Raw genomic sequence first — 24477 nt, forward strand, 5'->3', positions numbered from 1 at the left:
TTATATAAATAAATTTTTTTATTTACAACTATATTGGTATATTCACATTCACAGAATAAAATGTATACATATAATATTTAAATGACAATTAGTTCTGTTTTACAAAACGAAAATAACTAAAAATTATATCTTTTGTAGTACACATTTTTTAGCCATAATAAAACAGGCTGTTGCTTAATAGTATTGTTGTAGCTAACAGCGTTTCAGAGTCTTACAATAAAGCAAGTAATTTGGTTTAAATTTACAATAATTTCATTTAATATTAATAAAGTAAAATATTAAATTTTAGCAAAAAGTTTAACAAAATTACCCCTTTTTAGCATTGTGTAGTATTATTGCATTAAAAATGTTTCATTCCAAAGTATAATTCCATAGAGTATATATAATATAACAGTATGTCCAAAATGTATTGTGTAATTTCAGTCTAGTTTCAGTTCACATGAAAGGAGTTAAATAAGTTAATTTTAAAATAAACTTAAAAATTTTTTTTTTTAATTGAATAGTCTTTAGAAATTACTACCTTAAATACATATTTTAAAAATCCTTGTCAAAAAATGAAAAAAAAAATATCAATAATAAATTAATGTTTTAATGAGAAATACTAGTGATCTCTTATTATGGAAGAAAGCAAGTCTAAAATTTTCAAAACCTGTTCGATTGTCAGATGAAAAGGGATTGAGTTAAAGTACAAATGTTAGAGAAACATTTCTAATTATCAACAGACAATCAAACTGGCTTTGATGTGTTTTATGCATGACTTTCTCTGTAGTCGTTCAACAGAATTTGATAGCATTTTTGTGTCTTTCTAATTTAATTTACAAACTCTATTGAGTGTATTATTCTGTCAAGGATTGGATTCAAAAATTATATATGAAGAGTAATTTATTTTTATTATTATGGAGAACTCTGTACATCTTTTTATAGATATATTAAAAAAATATTTAATATATTGTATTCATGAAAATGAAACAGGTTGTTACATAACTGAAATTTATAATTACATGATATATCCAAATATTTTTTTGTAAAACATTTATATTAAAAATTTCAAAACTTTTTAACGAGTTCAAAATAAATAATTAAAACTCAACAACACACATTGTTTGATGCATTAAAATTAATTCCTAAAACCGAAATTGGAAATTTTATTTTATGTTTGAATTTATTTTCATGATTGAATAAAATAAACATCTGGAATAAGTTGCAGTGAAATCATGTTACTATAACTGTAATTGTTGACTGAGTTTTGAATAGGATCTGGTAGCTCAGAAAACCAAATAATCAATACAGAAATAACAATTATCAGAATATTTGTAATTTAACAGGTTAATTTGTCAAAATAGTGCTATAGTTAAAATGGTAAGATCCTCCATATGAAAATAGTAAAAATAGATTTATAAAACCTTTAAAATCATTTCTACACACTTTTAGAATGAAGTTAGGTATAAAATGATGATAACTACAACAATTTCAAAACAAAATGAAAATAGATTAATTTTAATTTAAGAAAAAAATTAAATAATTAAAGCTCATAAAGACATAATATTTTCATTACTTTTGTAGTAAAAAGAATTTCATATAACACTACTTTTTAAAAATGCATTCCATATCCCAAACTATTTTGTTAATTATAAAAAAATACATATGTTTGGGAAGATTTAAATACATAATAAATATACAAATTTCACTTTTTTTTAAAAAAAAAACCTGTATTTCAATAAATAAAACAATTTCCATCCATTTTGCTTATATCACATTCATTTTTTCCCTTTCTGCAAACTTGTGAACACAAAAGAGAGTAAGATCTCCATTCATATATAATTTGAAAAGATATAACATTCTGTGAACAGGAAAACCTGCATTTATTTATATATAATTTGAAAAATATAATGTTCTGTTGAAAAGTATTTGACAGCAAATGAAACTAAAACAAACACTTTGAAATATTATCTATTGGAATGTGACTCTTCTTTTTGAGGAAGCTAAAAAGAAAAAATATCTTACTTGAAACAACTTATATAGTAATAATCATGTAAGGTAGACATAATAATAAAAGTAGACACAACATAGCTAATAAAAAATTTTAAGCAGTGAAAATGAAATTTCATAAAATAAAATATATTAAAACTACGTGAGAAATGCATTAATGCTTTCAATTTTCTTTAAATTTGTTTTTTTCCCCTCAAACTTTAAGTTTAATTAGACAGATTAGCATTTGATAAATCAAAAGAGCACATAATGGTAGGAATTTTTTTAATTTTATACAATAATTCCCCCCCCCCCCTGAATTAATGTTTTTGGTCATTATGCTTGATAATTGAAAAAATAACATTGGAATGATGGAGATAACTAATTTAAATGATACAAAAAATTAAATATAAAGAATTGCATAATTACCTGATGAGAAGTAAAAATGGGCATGTTTGTTTGAGTCATAACAACTGGATCGAGAAGTAAAGGTGTTGTAGGGGAGAAACTTGGAATAGGGGGACAACTGCTGACAGGGGTCATTGAATTGTAGAGGATGGGTGACGTGGGTGGGTGGAGGATCACAGAAACAGGAAGGGCATCTTCTGTGGAGCTGCTTTTTGGTGCAATAACAGGACTAGAAGCTGTGATAAGGGCTGTTTCTTGAATCTTATCACATGTTGTTTCAGGCTCTTCTGAAATTAATGAAATTGAAAATAAAACTTGTGCACCAGCATTTAGTTGCAAACAAGTATTTGACATTCAAAATAATTTTTTAAAAAAAAGTTACGTTCGTTTACTTTTAGAATGTTCTTACAGAAAAATTTATTTTCAATTTATCAAATAAAAAAGTTGCATACAATTTTAATAAAAATAAAGTTTTACACATAGATTAGTTTTTCTAATTAGATATTGTGGATTTAAAAACGCAATAGTTTGAATTAGTTAAGGAAGTTACAAAAAAAGGGTCGAATTTTTGATTTAATGAGAAGACAAGAGATATGACTGTCTCTTTATCAGAAGACAAAGAGAGAAAAGGCAGATGTTTACGATTGAACCATCTGAGTGTTAATGGCCATTAACAATGGCAGATGGTTCAATCATAAAAAGTGTAAAAATAATTGTTGAACTCAAAAGAATATTTCCTAAAATCTAAAAGTTATTAGAATTTTTAATTAAAAATGGTAGATGAGGAGAAACTGACTAAATTCGTTAGCTATGATTCCACGATTTAACATAACAGTGAAATTAACTTTGACTGTTGAATTATGTAGTTCATGTTAGTTGTTATAAGTTATATTATGTTTTAGAAGAGTAAAAAGTTTCATTAAATAAGGACAAATTCTAGTAGTGAAGGCAGCTATAATTCAGAGATTAATAACAGCTGCTTTGGATCATTTTAGGAGAAATTTGTGACAGTTAAACAAATCCTTCACAAAATTTTCTATTTTTTAAAACAGATCCTTCACAATACTTTTCATTTTATAAAAGAACTCTTCACAAAATCTTCCTTTTAAAATACAGAGTAAATGACATCCATAATTTTGAAAACTCTTAAAAGGTATAATTTAAGTGATTTTTTTTCACCCCCTAAAAAAACGGCATTATTTTTACTATAATAAGATCCAGGCAGAAAGAACCTAGGTAGTTTTAAATTCAGGGTAGGTTTCAGGTTTGGTTTAATTCTAGGGTAGTTTATAATTCATAAAATTATTGGTAAATTTTCACAAAATTACGAGTTTTTTCTTCTTCACAATTTTACGAAAGGCGTGGAATAACTTTGAAACTTACGTTTTGGAGGCTCTTCAAGAATTTCTTTGCCAGCTTCCTTCTGCTCTGATGACTTTGACTGTTTAAAAAGTTCATCCTTGAGACAGGGGAGAAAAGAGTTTATTCGATCCCAAGTTATGTACCACATTTGGCACTTATCTGCTTTGCTTCCATCCTGAATGCCCTCAAACACGCCAGCCGTGTCCATCACCAGAAGCATGTTTTTAAGAGACTCAGGAATAGCTTCAGCCTACAAGGTATTGTTTCAATGAATACCTTTTTTATAATTATAGCACTGGGTAAAAATAATTGGTAATATAAATGGCTATTTTTTTACAATAATAAAATCAATAGTTAGTGTGTGTCTGTACATGTTTGTTCTTCTTACAAGTACAAAATTACATGAAATTTTGACAGTAAGTGGAAGAAATAATTTTAGACCATGATCTTAAAAATATTTTAATTAGACTGTTTGGGAGAGACATTTGAAAAATAAATCTTCCTCATTTGTTTAGTGTTAGCCATTGTAATAAATTAAATTGTTGAAGATTCTGTTTTTTATTCCTAATATTAAAAGATAATATCAGTGATGTTTGTTATCTTACAGTTTTGTTTTGAAAAGTGTTTATTCCAAGTTATTTAACAATTAGTAAATGATCAATGTGGATAGCCACAAAATTAGCAAAACTTCGTATTTCATTTGTTGATGGTTTGAAAGACAGTTCTATAAAACTAAACATATTAAAATCAATGGAATTTGAAATAGAAAAAAGCTATGTACTGAAAGCAAATTTTATAGAAAAAAGTACTTATTTGTTTAGAACAACAAGATATTTAAAACATCCTTATTTGAATTAAAGTACATATTCAGTAAATACTCACGAGCAAATCGCTTCTATCTGCATGCATATACTTGTCCATAAATTCTAGAATTGTTAACCACAGGGCCATAAATGTAGGCAAAGTAAGCAAAGGGCTAAGATGTTGAAGAAATACCTAAAATAAATAACATACAATTAAGATCCAATTTTTAAAAAATCAAGACTTTTATTATGAAATACTTACTTTACAAAGAAGAGTTATTCCTCTCATTCGGGTTTCTTCCATTCCAAAAGGATCATTGGGGCTGATATTTTCTAAGAGCTTTGCAAGAAGGGGAAATAAAACCTAATGAAAAAGAGAATTTCATTGAAAATGTTTATTCTGCCCTACATGATAAGAGTTTATTTTTTTTTTTTTTAGTCAATACTACAAATACTTCATTTTTATATTGCACAAGAACCATTAAGATAGCATAGTATTTCCTCAAAAATGTAATATTTTTTCTTTCTTTTGTTCAATATAGTTCAGGTTGAACACAAAATGAGTTTTGTACAGGAGCTTTTTTTTGATTGTTTAAAAATTGACTATAATTATTATAGATTTGAAAATAAAATGAAAAACACAGTTGCTTCTTAATCAATTTGTTTTATTAATTTCTGGTATAACCATAAAGCATGAAAATAATGAACATAAAGGTAACACATATTTCTTAAGATTTTGAAGATTGCAATGAAATTGTTAGATCAATTGGAATGAAAATTTGAATTAACCCTATACTGGAGAATAATAGATAATAAAATATTTTGAAACTAAGATGTTTTTTTTAATTTTTTTAATAGTAATCGGATAATGTAATATTTAATTTAATTTACAAGGATTGAATCATTGTACATCACTTAGAAAAATAAGAAATAACATGTACTTATTTTAAAATTTTTGAATATGATTATTTGATCATGATACAGGGAAGATACAAAACAGAGTACAGCTTAGTAGAGTGGCTAGATTTTTTTAAGCAAGTAGCAAAATGCATCAAGGAAGATAACTAGCCATTAAAAATAATTTATTCATCACAAAAAAAAGAGAGAGATAGAAATTAGAAAATAAAACAAATGATAAATCTACCCACTGTTTCTTTTTCTATTGTTGCAGTTGATTTTGTCAGTTTTTTTTTAACCACACCTTTCTTCATTATAATTTTTTTAAGAATTATTTTCTTTTACTTAATAATTATCACAAATGTATAAAAAGAAAAAAAGTTTGAAAAAGTGGAAGATTTTTGTTACGGATTGGAAGATCATAAAACAGGTTCAAAATTCAGAAGTCTTCTGCTGAAATCAGAAGCGTTGGCAGGTATGATAAATCTTTAATCCAAGGTAGAAAAAAAATCAAGCTCGAAACCCTGCCTTTAACTCACATTCAACACATAACCTAGTGTTTCCAGAACTGGAACCCTGTTGCTCAGCTGGTATGATCTAGAAAGGAGTAACATCTCATTCACCCAAAAGAGGATTCCAACTTCTTCTATATGACAGTCAGTTCACATGAGATACTTCGATTGATATTTAAGCAAAAAACGAACTGTGTAATTGGCTCTCTTCTTTTCATGGAATTGAAGAAGATATTTTATGTTTTCAGAATATCGTTTAGCCTAACATGTTTACGATTGTTGAATAAATTAAGTTCCTGCTTTGTGTATCTTAATACCTTCAAAAAATATCTATTAGAGTCAGAGCAGGAAAAGGCTCTGAAAGAAGAGATTGATAGAGCTTGTAACCAGACCTCCACTTGCCACATACTCCTTTCTTCACACTGATTTTCCAATGGGGAAGAAAAGAGAAAATGTATTAATTCCTCCTCAGAAAAAGAACCTGCGTTTTTAAATACTACAGTACAGAACCCGTTATCCGGAAATCAGAAAACCGAAACGAAATTCGATAAATTTTCCCGCCATTTTTAAAAAAAATTTTTTTTTTCCTCATAAGATTTTAGGATTTTTCTTTCTTTACTGAAAGATGTTTACCTTACCATCATTTTGGAAATAATCATTAGTGTATTACTCCATCGTTTTTTCTTCTTTTTAAGATTTCCAAAAAAAAAATTTTTTTTAGTTGGGTTTAACAATAAAAAAAAACGGCTTTTTGTGGCGATTCAGAAAACCGGAAAAATCAGTTATCCGGAATAGCGATGGTCCCGATCGTTCCGGATAATCGGTTCCCTACTGTACTAATAAAATGCTGACAAAAGCTTTCACAAATTAGGTTTTAATAGAAAGTTAACAAAAAAATTTACTATAACAATAAAAAAATGCAAAGGTGCTTTGAGACAAATATGGCGAACCATTTTTTCGGCATTAGATAGTGGATTTTCCTTTCAAGGTACTACTTCAAAACATGGAGAATTTATTATAGTTTAATTTATTTAATAACCATCGTTGAACAGCTGACCCTATTCTGAGTTTATGACTACCAATGTTCAACTACATTAATCCAGGGCGCGTAGCCAAATCTTTGAATCAAAAATAAGCACTTTTTAAAAACTTTTCAAGCACTTTACAAAAATTTTCAAGCACTCAAAAGATTCATATTCAATCAATGATATTATTGAAAAACAAAAACTTTTTATAAACAGTTTTAGCGTTAAAAAAAACCCAAAAAGAAACGGGCGTAAATCGAAACAATCAGTACTTTCCCACATCACCGAGGGAATTCAACTTGACCCTGAATTCAGAACAAAAGTACCCTTACCCCCTACGTCAAAAAAAGTGTTAGAAGTAAAATAAAATAAACAAGAATAAAATTAAAATAAATTAAAAAGAAAAACATTTCTTAAGAATCTGTTATTCTCTATCCGAATTGGAGCACTAGGGTTTCGGTTTTAAGCGTGCGCGCATGCGCAAGTCATAACGTGGGTACGACATGAAGTCCGCGTGAATAATTGCGTAGCAAACACACCATTTTTCGTAAAATGCATGGGATCTACCAGATATCACTGAAGGAAAAAAAAATTTTTCGTGAAAAAAAGCACTTTTTAAAAACGCCAGCTGAAAAAAGCACCTTTAAAAGCTTTTAAAACCGAAATCCCCAAAAAAGCACCTTTAAGTACTTTTTACAAACGCTACGCACCCTGTTAATCTTATTTATCAAATATGTTTAACTAAAATAAAATATAAAAACTGCTGTAATACTAAAAATGAACTGTAATTCGAATATATAAGACACAGCTGACCTTATTGAAACAAGATTCCCACTCTAAGGGAGAAAGTGTTTGAAGATCATGGACCAGAAGTGCTCGATGCAACAGTGTCAGAGCAGCAGTTCTTATCACTCTTCTAGAATCGCAACACAATCTTGCTATACCTGCAAACAATTCAATCAGATATATAAAATTTACATGAACAGGCGAGCACTGTTCAAGGGGGATTTGTCACCATCAAGGAAAATTTTTACTATTACTAAAAAACAAAAACAATAAGGGTTAAAAATTCTTTGGCAGTGATTGATAGGACAAATTTGCACAGCCACACATTTTCCGTGATTATGTCATTGCATTTGACTTACAGGGATGAGTTTTTTCTGTGTTTCTCAATTTAAAAATTACAGAAATAAAAATCTGTCTCTTTAAAGGAAGTTCTCCTCTTTTGAATTCTCAAGAAAGAAAAAAAAAAAGATTTCTTTTTATGCTTTTTCCTACCAATGCAAACACAATTTAAAATTACATTCACATGATTTAAATCACAAATTGCAATTCGTGTTCACAATTTAAAATTAGACAATATAATTATTATTTATGCAATTGAAAATCACATATCATGTTTTGTATTTTCCTGATTTTACATTAAATATCGCATTTTGTATTGACGTGATGTAAAAGCCTAGATTATTATTCATGTTCAAGTTACTTAAATTATACACCGGAATTCGTATTCACGCAATTTTAAAATCAAATATCGAGATTTGTATTCAAGGAATTTAAAAATCAAATATCAATATTCATTTTCATACGATTTTAAAATTAAAAATAGAGACTCGTATTCACGTTATTTAAAAATCACACATTCACATTGACAACATTCTGTGGATAAATGTTTCTAACATACACTTTTTTCTTTCTCAAATTACAAGTATTTTTTCAATTATTTAAAAAGAGTTTTTGCACAGATTTTTCTATTTCATGCTTTTTTACCAAATACATCTTTGTGGAAAGTAATTAATGGAGTTTTTAAAAAAAATATAATTTTCAAATGAATTTTACAAAAATGAGGTGGTGACAAAGGGTTGAAAACTGGTTACAAGAGTTAATCAATGCTTGCAGAAAGTTTTTTAATTTAAATTTCCCTTTAGCAGAAAGATTTTCATTTTATATGAGTCCGTTTACAATTATGAATATCATGATTTAATTTATATTTAGGATCATAGCTTTGCAACGTTTAGATATAAAGAATATTTTGATTTATTTAAATTTAAAATAACGAATATCATGATTTTATTTAATTCCAAGATAATAAGTATCTTTTTTCTATTCTATCTTAATAAAACAAATACTTTTTTTTACCAAACATGATAGCAGATATAGAAAGTCTAGTACAACAAACTATTTGATGGAATATGACTGAAAAACTAGCGAAATAATTAACTTAGTATTAATGTGATAACGTAATAAGTAATAGCATAAATAATACAACAATCATTAGTTAAAAATACATACCCTGTAAAAGCGGGCACCAACAACTGCTCCAAAGATTTATCTTAGGTTTATTATCACCGTTCTCATCAGTAGTTTCACCAGAACAACAAATAGCAGCAGCTCGAGTATGCAAAGTATGCATCAAATCAAGCAACTAAAAAATGACAAGTCAGAAAAAGAAATCACTAAAAACCACTCAGTTTAGCACTATAGTTTGATTGAAATGTATATTCTAGAAATTTAAAAATTACAGAACCAAATCATTTGCAGAATTTTTCTTACACCTTAAAGTTCTTATTATATATGGAAGGGCAGCTAAAACAACAAAAATTGTGGGTAATCTGAAAAAGATGGTAACAAGAAAAATAATTTAAAAATATATTTTGTAAGTGCATATATATTAAACATAGATCGGGAATCTTTGTTCTATGTCTAAATCGCTGAAACAACGAAAGAAAAAAATAGCATATACATAGTTCATACATTAAAGTTCACACATAAAACAGGGTTCCCACTATTTTAACAAAGCAAAAATTAAGGACTTATTTTTAAAAGAATTAGGGAGTTTCTTTTAAAATCAAGAATCATCAAATATACAAATACCACCAGTAGCAGCAACTTTACCTTTTTAAAAAAGAAAATCAATCAAAAAAATAATAAAAAAACAATTTTATGACAATGTAAGTACTGATATAATTGTTTTAATTATCAGGGCATGTCAAAGAAGGACCAGGCAATTTCTGCAAACCCAGTTCGGGGTTTTTTCAAAAATATTTTCAGATTGTTAAGAGCCAACGGCATTTACGAAGCTAATACAGATTCCATTTTTAATGATTTCATTGAAATTGAATTGTAAAATTAGGTGCAGAAATTAAGATTTGCAATTTTTTCCATATATGTTTCAAAAATTCATATATTTACTTTTATACTTTTTCATAGATATAAAAGAAAAAGAGTAAGTAAAGAAATTTGGAAAAAAACATTAAAAAAATTATCACAAGTTTTTATACTTCGCTACTAAACATGCATCACATATTCAGTTGTAGGCCAATTTCACTAAGTATTCAGCTACGCCAAAAAATCTTTCTTTTTTATTAATAAAATATATCATTTATAAGGGTATATATTAAAAGAAAAAGCTGAATTAGAGTTATGCATGAGAGTAGTTTTCTCAACTATGTCAAGTTAAATTAAGTACTATTTCAAGTAAAAACAAGCCATACCAATATCTAAGCTAAATGAAAAAAAAGTAGTCTAAGCTAATGAAAAAATAGTTAAGCCGAATGAAAAAAAAAGGGAATAACTTAAGGTGCTTACCACCTTAAATCATTCCCTTTTTTTTATTAGGCTTAACTTAATATTTTTTTTTAAAAATTAATTGCAATAAATATATTTATGACAATTTTTTATAGAATAAAAATACAATTATGTTTGCGAAGATTTATAATTTTCAAACCAATATGTTTTTTATTAGTTCTCAGTGTAACATACAATTAAAAAGGTCTAAAACGATTTTTCAAAGGTATCAACACATTCCTATGGCCAGAAAATTGATAAGGTTCCTTAATTAACAAATAACTAGGAGGCTTCGCCCCCTGCTCGCTTGCGCTCGCCAACCACCGGAACTGCTTTCGCAGTTCATTTTGGATTGCTTCGCAATCCGATGCTCGCGCATTGGATACGTTCTTAACGTCTAGCTTTTGTATACTTTTTTGAACACTGAAGTTCCGAAAACTTTAACTGTAGAAAATTCTAAACCTGTGCATTTCAATATTAATTTGAAATTGCAAACAGTTCACATATTTTTCTTAATCACACTATTCTAAATTTCAGTTGAAGAAAACTTTTGTAGTAGTAAGTAACTTTTAAAAGTAACTTTTGTTTTAAAGTCTTTTCCACCAGAGGGCTAAAACCATTTGTTGTAAAACAATATGAAATAGTACTGAAAGCCGGATGTAAAGCATCGGCTTGGATGAAGATAATTTTATGAGAATTTTTTTGATAATTCGGTGAGAATTCACCCGATTAGACATATGATATGCTTACTACGTGCTCTTGCGAGGCCGAAGCCTATCAATTAAAACGTATTAGCGTTTTATATAATATAGATCAGCCATATGATGCTCACTACGTGCTCTTGCGGGCCGAATCCTATCAATTAAAAATGAAAACTGTTGCCAACGCGAGAAAAGAAATATCATCGGTTTTATTGATACATACGTATTAGCGTTTTATATAATATAGATGATAAATAATTTATTTTTTCATTATTTATACATATTTACTTTTAATATTTCTTTATCATCCTTTATTATTCTTAATATTATTCTCTACTATTATAATGATTTGATATTTTAATTTTGTCACGAATAACTGTTTAAAACTGAAAGTGGTACTCTTTTACTGTAAAGTAATCCTGTAATATCACCTTGCTAGATAACGTTTTGTGAGAAAATATTTAAAAATTTTATGAAAAACATATTGAAAATAGTATGTAACTTAACCATTTTGAAACAATTACTAAACAACAAATGTGTTATATTAACTTAATTAACTTTACATAATATTACTAAACAATCTGGCAAAAAATTTGAACTATTTCTAAAGCAAACAAAAGTTAAAAGTTTTTTTTCTGATAATTATATTCTTAGGGTTTTTACTTCATTCCTGTAAGCAGATGCGTTACCAGTAGAACTGAATTTCTTGAATTTTGTTGATTTTGAAGGTCAAGGTTGGTTTTTCCTTGGTACTGTCCCCACCCCCGAAAAAAAAGACACTATCTCTTCTATGTGCAGTATTTCCCTTGTCCACGTTCTATTCTTTTCTTTTAGAATTCTCCTTATACAGTATCAGTCTAGGCAAAAGGCAGAATATTATTAATGAAAGGACAAGCTTTCTTTCCCTTGCCTATAGCCCCAGGGCTAAAGAGAATAGAAGGGCTAGTCCACTCAGCTCTTAGAGCTGAAGCTACAATTTCCCTCCTCATGACGTCACTGTGTCCACAGATCTCGGAAGATCGCATGCAAAGATATCATGATAACTTTGCATCTTTCTCTTTGTAAAAATAAGTTAGATTTTTTCTGGTTATTAGCTTTCAAACTTTACGTAATTAACACATTATTTCCATTCATAAACATAGTTTTAAAAAACTTTCTTGGCCATTTTATTAAAAAAATACCACTTTAAACTTATAAAAATATTTTACTAGTTGACAAAAATGACACTATTAATACTTTATTTTAAAAAGTTCAGTTTTAGCTTTAATTATTAAGAAAAATGAAAGCATATATCGAGACTTTTTTATCTACATATTCTTTTATAACAATAAGTTGAGTTAAATGTAGAATCCCCGATTTTAAAATATGCCGTTAATAGCAATTTGTTCATACTTAATCAGTAGGAAACATCAACCTTAAATGCTAATTACTGAAACAAAATAATAATTTAGGTTCATAACGACATCATAAATTTTACAATTGCTTATAGATATTCAAATTTAAGATGATATAATTTATAGATATTTAAATTCAAGAGAATATAATTTTTAAAAGAATCATAAATATTTAGAATAACTACATTAAAAAAATAAGTTATGAAATTAGGAGAATTTCAACTGTACACTATATATTTTATTTATACTTTTTACTTACGTTTTAATTTTCTTTGACTTTATCCATTTTTTAATTTTTTTCACATGCCTTTCTTTTTGAAGTAACGAGGCGGTTTCTATTTAGATAATGAATTTTTTTAAAAGTTCTTAACAATAGAAAAAACTTATTGCTGTTTTATATTAACTGTGTCATTTCGGAATCTATTCTTTACATAGTTGTTCATTTACTTTAGGGAACACGAGGAAAATTATATTTTTTCCTTTTGTTTTTCGATCAGAATTTTTGTAAGTTGCAATCGGGCAAACTGGCATTTCGTTAATAGTTTTAAAATTTTGTAAATTCACGGCAAAAACTGAGGAAAGTCACTATAGAAAATAACAAATGTCTTAGAATATGTCACAAAAAGAAATGCTCCAATATTAGTTAGAGCTAGTAAGGCTGAACGCTCTGTTCTTGAAGTAAAAGCGCGAGCTTTGCGCCAAAGTGACGTCACTAGAGAAAATCAGAGGATTGGTGCGGCGAGAGTTTCTTCAAAGGAGTGAACCAGCCCTTCTATATCTCTTTAGCCTTGCTATAGCCCTCTCACATACATCCCTTCCTGTTCTTCTATAAAAAGCTCTACCTTCGATGCATGGTCTAATTCTAGGTGATAAAAGAACAACTTTTCATTTTGAAAAAAAGTGAACTGAAGAATTTTTCTTATCAACTATAGTGATACTGAAAAATTGAGGAATTTTTAAAAACCTTGCACCAAAATTAAATACTTTTAAGTACCCTTATTTTCCAAAATAAAAACTAGGCAGTTTTTAAGGACTGTGGGAACCCTGTAAAAGTGTTTAATTACTTTTAAAAAATATATATATCAGTCACTATCGTGGTACTTTCGAATCAGAATAATACAGTATATTAGAAAAAATACCTTAAAACTCATTGCATTAGTATTTTAAATCAAAATTAGAAAAGAGGTAAAAATCAAACATGGACTCGATACTTTGTGCTTACCCAAAATATTTCTTAGACAAGGTGCTATTGGAAGGAATAAAAATTGTGTGCAAATAATTTAGAGTGCAATAAATACATTACAGAACCTACTTGAAGGGATACTTGTTGATATGCAGGAGAATATTCATCAGCTTTATCTTCATCATCAGCTTCATAACCTTCACCAAGACGTGACTGACTTCTTGAAGTTTTCAGTTTCTCTTCTTTACGCTTAGGAACAGTCTTAACCATTTTCTTTTCTTTGTGAGATCGAACTTTATTCTTCTTGTCAGAAGATGAACCTAAATATGCAATAATCATCACTATCAGATATTAGACTTAAAAATGCAACAATATCTATATGGCAATTTAATACAAAACATTACTAACTGGAAAAAAAGAAGCCAATTTTGAAAAAAAAAATTAGATAAACTGCTTTATAATTTTCTCTGGCAAAGATTACACAGTGGGAATAAAAAAAAAGCAGCTAATTTACCACTTAACATATTTCATTCTATTAAACCAATTTTCTACTTGAGAATTCCAAGAATAAAGTTTCATTTCAGTGGATTCCTCCCTACTGAGGCATAGCCAAAAATGAGAAGAAGAGATCTTAGGTTTCCCAGGAAATCTTTCGGGACTCTACTAAACTGAAAATTGCTTGGATTTCCAAGTGAAACAGCTTTGCTTCTTTTGAGTGATAAACCCTAGAATGTACCCTTCTCTAAACTACGATTTGTTCCTGACTTGACTCCTGTCTTCATGTTCATCTTAACATGTGCTGCTTTTTCAAGCAGAGCGGGAAAACAACTTGATAAATAGATATTTTTTGAAAACGCATTTTATTTTCTACAGCTGTTTTAAATTAGAAGAATTAAGAGTTAAATCTTACTGCCATGAGTGCTGGCTTCCACAAATGTTCGAATGCAGTGAACACAACTATCAAAATTCTCAGTAGTTATGTGAGCAGCATCTCTGACCAGGAATGCCAATGACTCACAAGATTTCAGGAAGGCTATGGCATCGTGACCCAGCAGCTCACGATGCAGCACAATATTATATTGATTCACGTGAAGTGGTTGTACACTTTCTATTTCCCCATTTTTATTCACCTGAAACAGTTAAAAGAATGTCAATTTAAGAATGCCAGATCATACACCATGCAATTTTTAATCAGAAAACTTTGATATTATTATTTGTAATGCCAACTATTAGATTTTGTGAGCAAAAATATCACTGAATGAAGTCAGTTTGACTAAAGGGTGAAATGTTTACAGCAAATAACTGTAATAATAGATATTAGAATTATTTAACAGGAATCTGACAACTCAAAGACTGGTTATTTTGTAAGAAATTGCAGCTTTCCTTGCTTTTTGGAGTCCCTGACAATACTAGGTTTTCCCTGACTTGTGGGAGCCCTGATTTAATATAACATTTATAGATATAAATGAAGTTTTTCATGCTAACACAAAATTAATTTTAAATTGACACAGCAAAAGTAAGTTATCAAAATATTCTTAGCTACAGCAAAACCTGTCAGATTTAGTACTCTTGCAAGTTGACATCTAAGATGACCTCGAATATCAAGAACCAAATTCATCCTATATTACAAAAAGAAGCAAAACTTTTGTAACATTACAACTTGTATGTCGACCACAAAAATAAATCTAATTTGTCTAGGAGTGTTATTGAATGACAGTCTAAATATATCACGAGTTAACCTGAAAAATTCTTTTCAGAAATTTTTTTGAATTTAATACTATGTATTAAAATTTCCCTAAATTAGTGAAATAGTATTAAAAGCCAACCTAAGCTTCTTAACCCCTTAGCGATAGGTTAATTGTCAAGAAAACGGTTTTAAAAGTGCCTATTTTGCCAAATACACGTTTTTGATTAGTGCTGACATTTAGTTTAAAATAAACTATCTACAATTACCTTAAAAATATCCTGGTTTGCCATCTGGTGTGCAAAATGCGAAATAAAATGTTTTCCGGGCAAAAGAAATGAATAAGTTTTACTTTTATTGGTGTGTTACTACTGAACACTCCAGCCTGGAAATTTCACGGTAGTGAGAAATATAGGGCGAAACCACACCTGTATTTTTCATGGGAGCGAGAGGGAAGGGGTTAATGACTAATGACCATGAGACAAAATTATAAGGGCTATTATAACAAATAGATTTGCAAGCATAACAAAATAATTTTTGAAATGAAATAAATATACTGTTCATTTTTCTAATTCTAAATATATTTTAATGTTTAATATTAAAAACTAACTTTTAATACCAACTTTAAAATATTGCGTAGTAAGTATGTTAACTTACTACATAAAATTTTAAAGTTGGTATTAAAAAAGCTTAACTGTGTTTATCTTTGCTTTTATTTTGTAATATATAAGAAATAGAAATAACATGAGCAATATGAATAACATGGTCTGTTAAATTAAAATAGGATAAGAAATGATAATTAAAAAAATATCACTTATCTTCCACATTAAGTTGACCTTTAATGCAATGTTCTGTAAGTGGACACCTTACACAAATTTCACTGTATTACTATTATAATTGATATAAACACATAGACAGAGTTGTAAAGATTTGAAAAACAGCAAGAAAAAAAAAAGAATATTCATTAAAACTAAGCAAAGCAATTGGATCTATTTCATGAAACATTTTTATAATTAAATATAAAATATTCAGTTGCTCAAAATCAACATAACTTAATATACTTTTAGGTCTATTTTACCTTAGATACACATTTTGGATAAGAAAGATTAAAATTTAGTTTTTGAAAAATTTCTAATTTTTATTTCCCATTTTGTTACTCAAAAACTAAGTTGATTAAAAAAATATTCCAGAATAAGAAAATATATTTTTGACCATTATGTAAACATTGCAATTTTGAAATTTTTTTTATTCCTTTTTTAATTTTGCAACATTAAATTTTTATTGTTAATAATAATGTAATTTATCAAAATTCCTTTTAAATTATAATTGTGACAATAGAATTGTGGCCTGTGAAAAATACAAAAGTTCAACACATTCTTAAAAAATGTAAATAAAAAATACTTAAGACATTAAGCTTTAAAAAGAAATATGTTCATTCAGAGTGCAACAAGCATGTGTATTAAGGTGGGCTAAAAATCACTTTGTGTAATATAATTTCTTTTTTTTACCTTTATAGGGCAGAAAAATTGTATATATATCGTAGAAAAAAAAGGTACCAAACACTATCTAATCACCTTTTTTTTAAACTTGAGCATAAGCATTGAAATAATGGAAAAGGTCAAAATTAAGTTGTTTTACATAATTTTTTTTATAAGCAATGAACCCCTTTATGCCTTAAGTACAGAGCAAATTAGAATAACAAAGTTAAAATAAAATTGATGATATTTGTACATACCAATGAATAGGCAAATTCAAGATTTATTTTAGTACAACTTAAAATAGAACACATTTTATATGATGCAAATTTAGCAATGAATAAAATTATAAAAGCATTTCAAGAATTAAAAAGACATTGGAAAATGTTGTGTTTTCCAAATTTTTAATGAAATGTAGCGATGAGAAAAAAAAATATTGATTCCTAAAATACTGAAATGGTAAAACTCATTAAGTTGATCACCTGTCTTAGTTCACCAACAGTATCAAAAACCAAATTATCTCCATGGAAAAAAAAACATAATTTATGATTTGCAATGTCTACTTATTTTAATATTTTAACATACACTGATGCATGTTTGTACTTTGCCTATATCTAAAAACTAATTAATAGATTATTTAATTTTCAAATAAGTTTTAAACTTTCCTTTGTTGCTTTTCTCTCGCTATTTTCACAGTAAGCTGCAACTTTGTTGTAGTTTTAAGAATTCAGTAAATTAAACAAATAAATAAATAAATAGTTGAGCTAAATATTTTAAAATGACTAGCATTTATTTCAGCATTTTTTTTCAATGCAAAACGAGCAGCATTTTATGTTTCAGCTCTCAAAATTATTTAAGTAATTGGGATGATTAAATTTCAGGCAAAAAAGTTATTTTAATTATAATAGAAATAAAATAAAGGAAATTACAAAATTTGAAGGAAAAATCGTTTACTATAAATTGACCACTTTTTTTAATTGATTGTTAAAGTAGTAAAAAGAGAAGGTTTCTTTTTCTCTACACCAAATACAGTTCTTCTGCCCTACAGAAAATAAATAAACAAATAAAAGTGTTTTCAGTGCACTTCAAATGCAATAAACACATTATTGAATGGAAGTCAGGTGGTGTGGGGGTGACAAAATAGACAACCCCACTCACCAGTGTCCATCCTCCCTGGATACCCACACTGTCACTCAAGAGAAGATTTAGTTGCTGATTAACTGGGCTGCTAGGCTGGCTGTCATACACGCCGCTGTCAGAAGTATATCCTCTTTCATTAGTGCTCACCGATTCAATAGAATGTCTCCCCAAACTCAACTCACTATCAGACTGAGCACCTACATCAAAATGAGTAAAGAAATACATTTTTAAAAACTATTCTTATTTATAAGAATTAGCTCTGCATTAAAGCAAAAAAAAAAAAAAAAACATGAAAAAAAGCAAAAATAATACCACATAAAGAGACAGACTGTGATTCCAGGTTCATGCCGAAGAACCATTATCAGGGTTTTTATATTTACAATGGCACAAAATCCACAGCAAAGCAAATTACAAACATTTAATTACCTTATTTTTCCCATATCGCTCTGCAATAGTCACCCCACAAATGTTGAAAGTCAGATCTTATAGATCTCTCAGTCGGCGAAAAATTGTACCAGTGTAAAGTGTACATAAAAAAAGAAAGAACAGAACATCCTGAAACGCACTTTTCTGAATAAACAAATTTTTGTTGTTCATGGATTCGGATAACTGCAATCTGGGAAATAGGGTCCTCATAATTTAATCAGGAGAACGATTTATAGTTTTGACCTCTCAATTGTAATTTTACTTTATGCGTACTTCGCCATATCTCGAGTTTTTTTTAAAGTGAATTGAAACATTTTTGCACAAAACTATAAAATTTGTTTACTCAAAAATAGCTTCATGCAAAAAAGTTTGAATTGTAAGGAGTACAAATTTTGAGATGATTTTAAAGAAAATAATTTCACATGACAAAATACAAAATATGAGCGAAATCGGCCGAATAGTTCTTGATAAATCATATTATAAAAAGCTATGTTTATTCAGAGAAAGTATTTTCTTGAAGTCTGATTTTGTAACTTAAAAAATACCCTCTGTGCTCATTAATTAGCATATTTGAAGCCCCCCTCTTGAATCATTTAGATTGAGTCCTAACACGTGACAATCTGATCATTAGATCAAAAGTTATTCTGGGTGGTCTGTTTATTTTTTTTTTGCATACGGTACACCAAAATCAATTTCCAATCAGAAAACACTGTCTGAGTTTGGATACTGATGAATGTTCTTTATTATACAACTATTGTATGTCTTTTAATGTGGTATCATTTGAGCTTTCTTCATTGCTTCATCCATTCTAGTTTGATGAGCTCTATTAAAATATTTTTTAACATTTTCATTTTGTACATCATTTAATTGTTCCCAAACCTTGACATTTTAACGAGTTACATCTAGTGTAACTTGTAAATGACGACATAAAAGAAACAGTTTATGATTAGCTGGAAGCCCAAATTAAACAAGAAGGAACAAAATAACAATTTAACATGAAGTGATAAACAACAAATCTTAATCCAGCTTAATTAAAAAATTATATATGTGTATTCCTTTTTGTTGATTTAAAAATTTATCTTAAATAGCCAACATATCTATTATACACAAAAATGTTGAATAATTTTAAACAATTAAAATCAGAAAACTATGACAGCAATTTATGGCACTTTCATTAACTTATTTAGGCATCTTATGTCAAATATAAGGTTAACAAAATTTCATAAGGATATTAGTTTTTTTACTAAAAGTTACTTTTGGTAGAAAATTTTGCAAACTTCCTAAAAATAAATTATATTTTTATATGTAAGCAACCGCTCATTAATAATTTAAAATTTTTTTGTGTGTCCTTTAACTGGTAAAAAGAAACAAAATGCAGCTTGATGCAGTTAATACCATTTTGATGTAGAGTAAGAAAGTAAAGTTTAAGGTAAAACTTGGCTCAATATAGTAACAAACTTTCTCTTCACCAACCCATATCTGGATAATTTCGAAGCTGCTTTTTAACTACGCTATATACAGGAACTTTAGCAATATAAAAAATTATGTTCTGGATAAAAACGCAAAATTTTTTTTTTGGAATTTCCTACCAAAATTAAAATAACTAGTTTTGCAGTATTTTATGTTAATGAGTATAGTATAAAGAGAGAATTGTGTGATAAAATAATATAACAAAATTTAATAAATACAGCCTTTAAAAAATGGCAACCTACCAATAATGATTCTATTTTTATGGTACCAAACATTGCTGAGGTTGATTAGGGCTTTGGCTCATTATTTATCATTATTGGTACTTCAAGGTTACTACGTATTTTGAATAAAACAATTAGCAATTGCATCGCCATCTATTGACTTAAAATTCAATTATAAATTTTTGTTTTTAAAGATTAAAAAAAAAAATAATAATAAAAGGTGTTTTTCTAGATGTATCCGGGTTTGGGGGTCTTCCAGATTTCTGAATTCGGGGTTGCTACTGTAATACCTATTGCTAAACAATTGTATTGGGCATTTTTTGCTTCTTCCATTTTGTTTTATTCCTCCAGTGGCCTATAAGAAATGGATTTCTTCTGGATAAAATGAAAACCTTGGTTTGAGAAACAATTTCGCAGCATCCATTATAACACCATTATTAAGATATGAATAAACATAGTATTGTTTTTTTAAATTTGCATTTTGTTTATCATTTATCTTTAAAAATCATTATATTTTGATTTGGTCTCTCATTGTATTAGACATGATTTCTAATCACCAACAAAATTAATTCTAAAATATGAAGTGTTAAAGTGAGTATATGAAATTCCATCTGAAGATGGGAATTACTTTTTATCAAATAACTACCTGATGATGGTGTTTTGGTCGGAGTCTCAGGAGGGCTAGTCATTTCTCTAGGAGGTTTAGCCCCTGCCCCAACTCTCTCTAGCAGGGAGAATATCAGTGACCAATCTTGCTGACTATGAATGTTTGCTGCATTTGTTCGCAATAACTCATGAAGGGCATATGCTGTTTGCTTTGACACTAAAAACATTGCTGACGGTTTCAGGTAAAGAAGAACTCGAAGTGACTGAAGAACCTTGAATGAAACAACAATAAATGATACCAATGGATCATTATTAATGAAAAGCACCAGTTACCTGGTTTAAAAAATTTAAAAACGTTTTTTTTTAAACTAAAAACATGCTTATTTTCTTAACTAAATGGCCATTAAAGTAATTTTAAGTAAACCCTTTTTTGTAGACAAAATTATGAAAATAACAATCAAATTTTTTTATACAGTAAAGAGCAATTTATCCGGTATCCAGATAACCGGGAAACCAGAAAAGCAGGGTAAATTTTGCTTGGTTCTCCCGCCATTTTAAACTAGAACTATTATGAAAAAAAAAAAGCGGAAATTGGACTCATCCTTGAAGTTGAGTAGAATAAAATGTGAGGAAGGGGAGAATCCCCCCCGTTTACCCAGGGAAACGTTATTTCTTCCGTGACCTTGAAGATCTTTAGATCGAGAGGAGGCAGGGAAAAAACGAATTATTTATTTTCTCCTTTAGGCCGTCAATCAAACTCAAAGGAGTGGCATGCTGATTTTGTTTTCTTTTTGAATTACGAGAGGATGGGGAAAATGCATTGCACATGCATATCAGTGAACAGAAGATGAAAGAGAAAAACATATTTATCTATTTGATATCAATTAACAATCGATTATAAAAATAAAATATTTTTCTTTTGAATAAATTATGATTCTTTGGAAGTGCGGTATCATTTGCAAGTTTTTCTAGATGTGGAATCACATCTGCTTTCTTTAAAAATCATGTTTTAATAAAAAAAAATAAAAGGAGAATTGTTTATTAATTTAAACATACGATTATTTTATGGCGCATATTGCAGTTTTGTTTTTCTGATTCCACTGCGTTTGATTTTTTTTTCACGATAAATTTCACACTCAATAAATCAATTCTTTTTATTCATAAAAGTTATCATCAGTTTTTTTTTAAAAATTCCGTTGATCTTATTGATCTTGCCTTGTTCCGGGTTTTAATATTTATGCTAGTGCCTTTTTTAACTATTGTTTCGGTTCGATTATTTTCAAGTGTTGTTTTCGTTTAGATTAATAAGTATTCCTTTTACTTTATCGCCCTCCCCATATAATTAGGAATGAAATATATTGCGATATTTAATCATTGGTTTTGTTTATATTAGTTAATTTAGGAATTATAATTATTTTTAAAAAATAAATATGAGAATTTTGTATTTTTTAAACTTGTTTTTCTTGTTTAAACTTGCAAATTTTTTTTAATCTTTCAAATGTTATTTTTCTACTATTTTTTTTTAAATTTAGGAGTGCTTTTCTTTTTTCTCTTACTTTAAAATGTGTTACACTTTTTCCTTGTAATTCGGGTTTGATAAAACATTGATTGATGACACTTTTTGGTCGATCCAGAAAACCGGGAAATTCAGACATCCGGGAGAGCGATGGTCCCGAGCATCCCGGATAATTGTTTCTCTACTGTAGTTTATTGAGGATAGAAATAATCCAAAACTCACATGGAAAGTGCTGAAAAAACTAATATTATATGCGGTGAAATTATGATAGAATCCTTCCACACAGTCATTTCTCAATGTACTAAGTAAAAATATTGGAACTTGAAAAATCAGGAGGAAAAGTCAGAAAAAATAATCAAAAACTGACGTCGATTAACAATAAACCCCAACGAGTCAAAAAATGACTCACTCAAATTTTAAACTCACATGTTGTAACAATAATAAAAATTTTAACTTTAGAAATAAAATATAAAAGTAAAAATTTTTTCCACACTTTCTCCTTTGAAGAAAAAGAACTTTTAAGCACCTTTAATCTAAAATAAGAACTTAAAGAGTTCTTATTTTTTGTGCTGTTAACTTAAGTACTATTGAACACTTTTAAGAAGGCATGTACAAATCACCAAAGTATTTAACATAACAAACATGTTACATATAAAATAGCTGAATTTTAAAGTGTAATATTAGTTTTGTTAAAATTATTACAGTAATTTTTCGTAGAAAGGCCGCACCGTCGTACATGAAGCACCCACAAAAGATGTATTTAAAATTTTTGATCATCATTGCATAGCCTGCTCTGCCGTACACACTGCGCTTCCAATTTCAGTCACAAATAAGGAGAAGGCAAACATTTAAAGCATAAAAAAGAAAATTTTGACAGAAGTGTATCTAATTTGAAAGTAAACAAAAAATTTCGAATGTTAAACTTTTGAGCTCTGAATTCTACATGCAACTTCAGATGCACTAATGCCATGGCATAAAAAAAAAGTTAAAATTGCTAACTGGCTGCAGTTGAAAGGATAGGAATGGAAGCATAACATGGTGCATTAATCATGCAACACTGGTTTATCTCATTAATAGTAATGGCAAGAACTGTTTTCTCCTCTTTGACCAATGCACTTCACCCAATCATCCACTCTTAAGTCTCTTGAAATTGTGTCCATCTTGAAGGAAGTGAAACACAACATGCCAATCATGTGGCATTGAAGACCTCATCAATAAGAATGACAAGAATTTTTTTTCCTTTTGACGAATGTGCTTCAATCACTTATCCACTCTGGTGAACACTCTCAGGTTAGTTTGAATTTCCATTTGGTCTTCACGTCTTTTCCTCATCGCATGATTTTTTATTTTTTGCTTTGCACGGCGGTTTTAACTCGGAATATCCAGAACACAAATAGACATTTAATGATTAAGTTGTAAATAGGATTTTGTTGCACATTTGTAGCTGACATTGTACAATCTATCGTCTATCAAAAACTTGTCGCACCCAGCATATTTAATAAAAAATATTATCTAAAAGTGATAAAAATATACCATTTTCTGAGCAAATTCACATTGGTTAACTATATTAATAAAATTTTTTGAAAACATTTGCTTTAGATTAAATCCAGGTTGATCGTGAGTTTCTCGTAAAAAAGCCCACAGAAAAATGAAATCGTTGATTGGCGGCACATTACGATAGTTTAATATATAGGCTGCAGCAGATACACTGGAAATTACTGTACATTGTCAATCAAAATTGTCAAATGTAACAACATACCTGTGGTATCATTTCTTCTTTACGAATCAGTCGAATGGCGATCCTCAAAATCCCCACAACCGATCTTTCCAAAAGATAGGTATGATCACTTGAAGCCGACGTCATTATCATATTAAGTAAGTGATCTCTAATTATAGTCCATATGCTCATTACTCTGTCCCTGTGATCAAAAAAGTGCACTTTTTATTTTAAAAATTATTTGTAACAAGTATTATCCAAGAAAATGTATATCCAAAAATTTTTATTTATGTTCTGTTTTTGTAAATAACACAAAAAATTTTTCGTTGAAGAATATAAAAATTTAATACAGTAAAATTTGCCTATTACGTATCAACACTAAAATTTAAATTACCTCAAATT

General features: G+C 28.6%; 1 protein-coding gene across 8 annotated transcripts in view; it reads right to left on the reverse strand.

The window, feature by feature from the left end:
* The window catches only part of garz (Sec7 domain-containing protein garz), an 87047-nt gene continuing 62570 nt past the window's right edge, over positions 1-24477 (reverse strand). For 2 of the 8 annotated variants that reach the window (XM_016051529.4, XM_016051528.3), the window contains exons 23-34: positions 24118-24277; positions 20865-21114; positions 18138-18316; positions 14731-14950; positions 13950-14140; positions 9268-9400; positions 7789-7919; positions 4804-4905; positions 4621-4734; positions 3760-3988; positions 2398-2663; positions 1-1982 (exon numbers count right to left, since the gene is read on the reverse strand). In XM_016051529.4, the coding sequence (XP_015907015.1) occupies positions 1947-1982; positions 2398-2663; positions 3760-3988; positions 4621-4734; positions 4804-4905; positions 7789-7919; positions 9268-9400; positions 13950-14140; positions 14731-14950; positions 18138-18316; positions 20865-21114; positions 24118-24277 (2011 nt within the window). In that variant the 3' untranslated portion in view covers positions 1-1946. The remainder of the gene's footprint in view (positions 1983-2397; positions 2664-3759; positions 3989-4620; positions 4735-4803; positions 4906-7788; positions 7920-9267; positions 9401-13949; positions 14141-14730; positions 14951-18137; positions 18317-20864; positions 21115-24117; positions 24278-24477) is intronic. The other 6 variants (XM_071187106.1, XM_071187105.1, XM_087152549.1 and 3 more) reach the window with 6 other exon arrangements.

The sequence above is a fragment of the Parasteatoda tepidariorum genome, chromosome 9, assembly GCF_982258835.1.
Source record: "Parasteatoda tepidariorum strain Cologne lab strain chromosome 9, Ptep-v5.0, whole genome shotgun sequence".
Taxonomy (NCBI): Eukaryota; Metazoa; Arthropoda; class Arachnida; order Araneae; family Theridiidae; genus Parasteatoda; species Parasteatoda tepidariorum.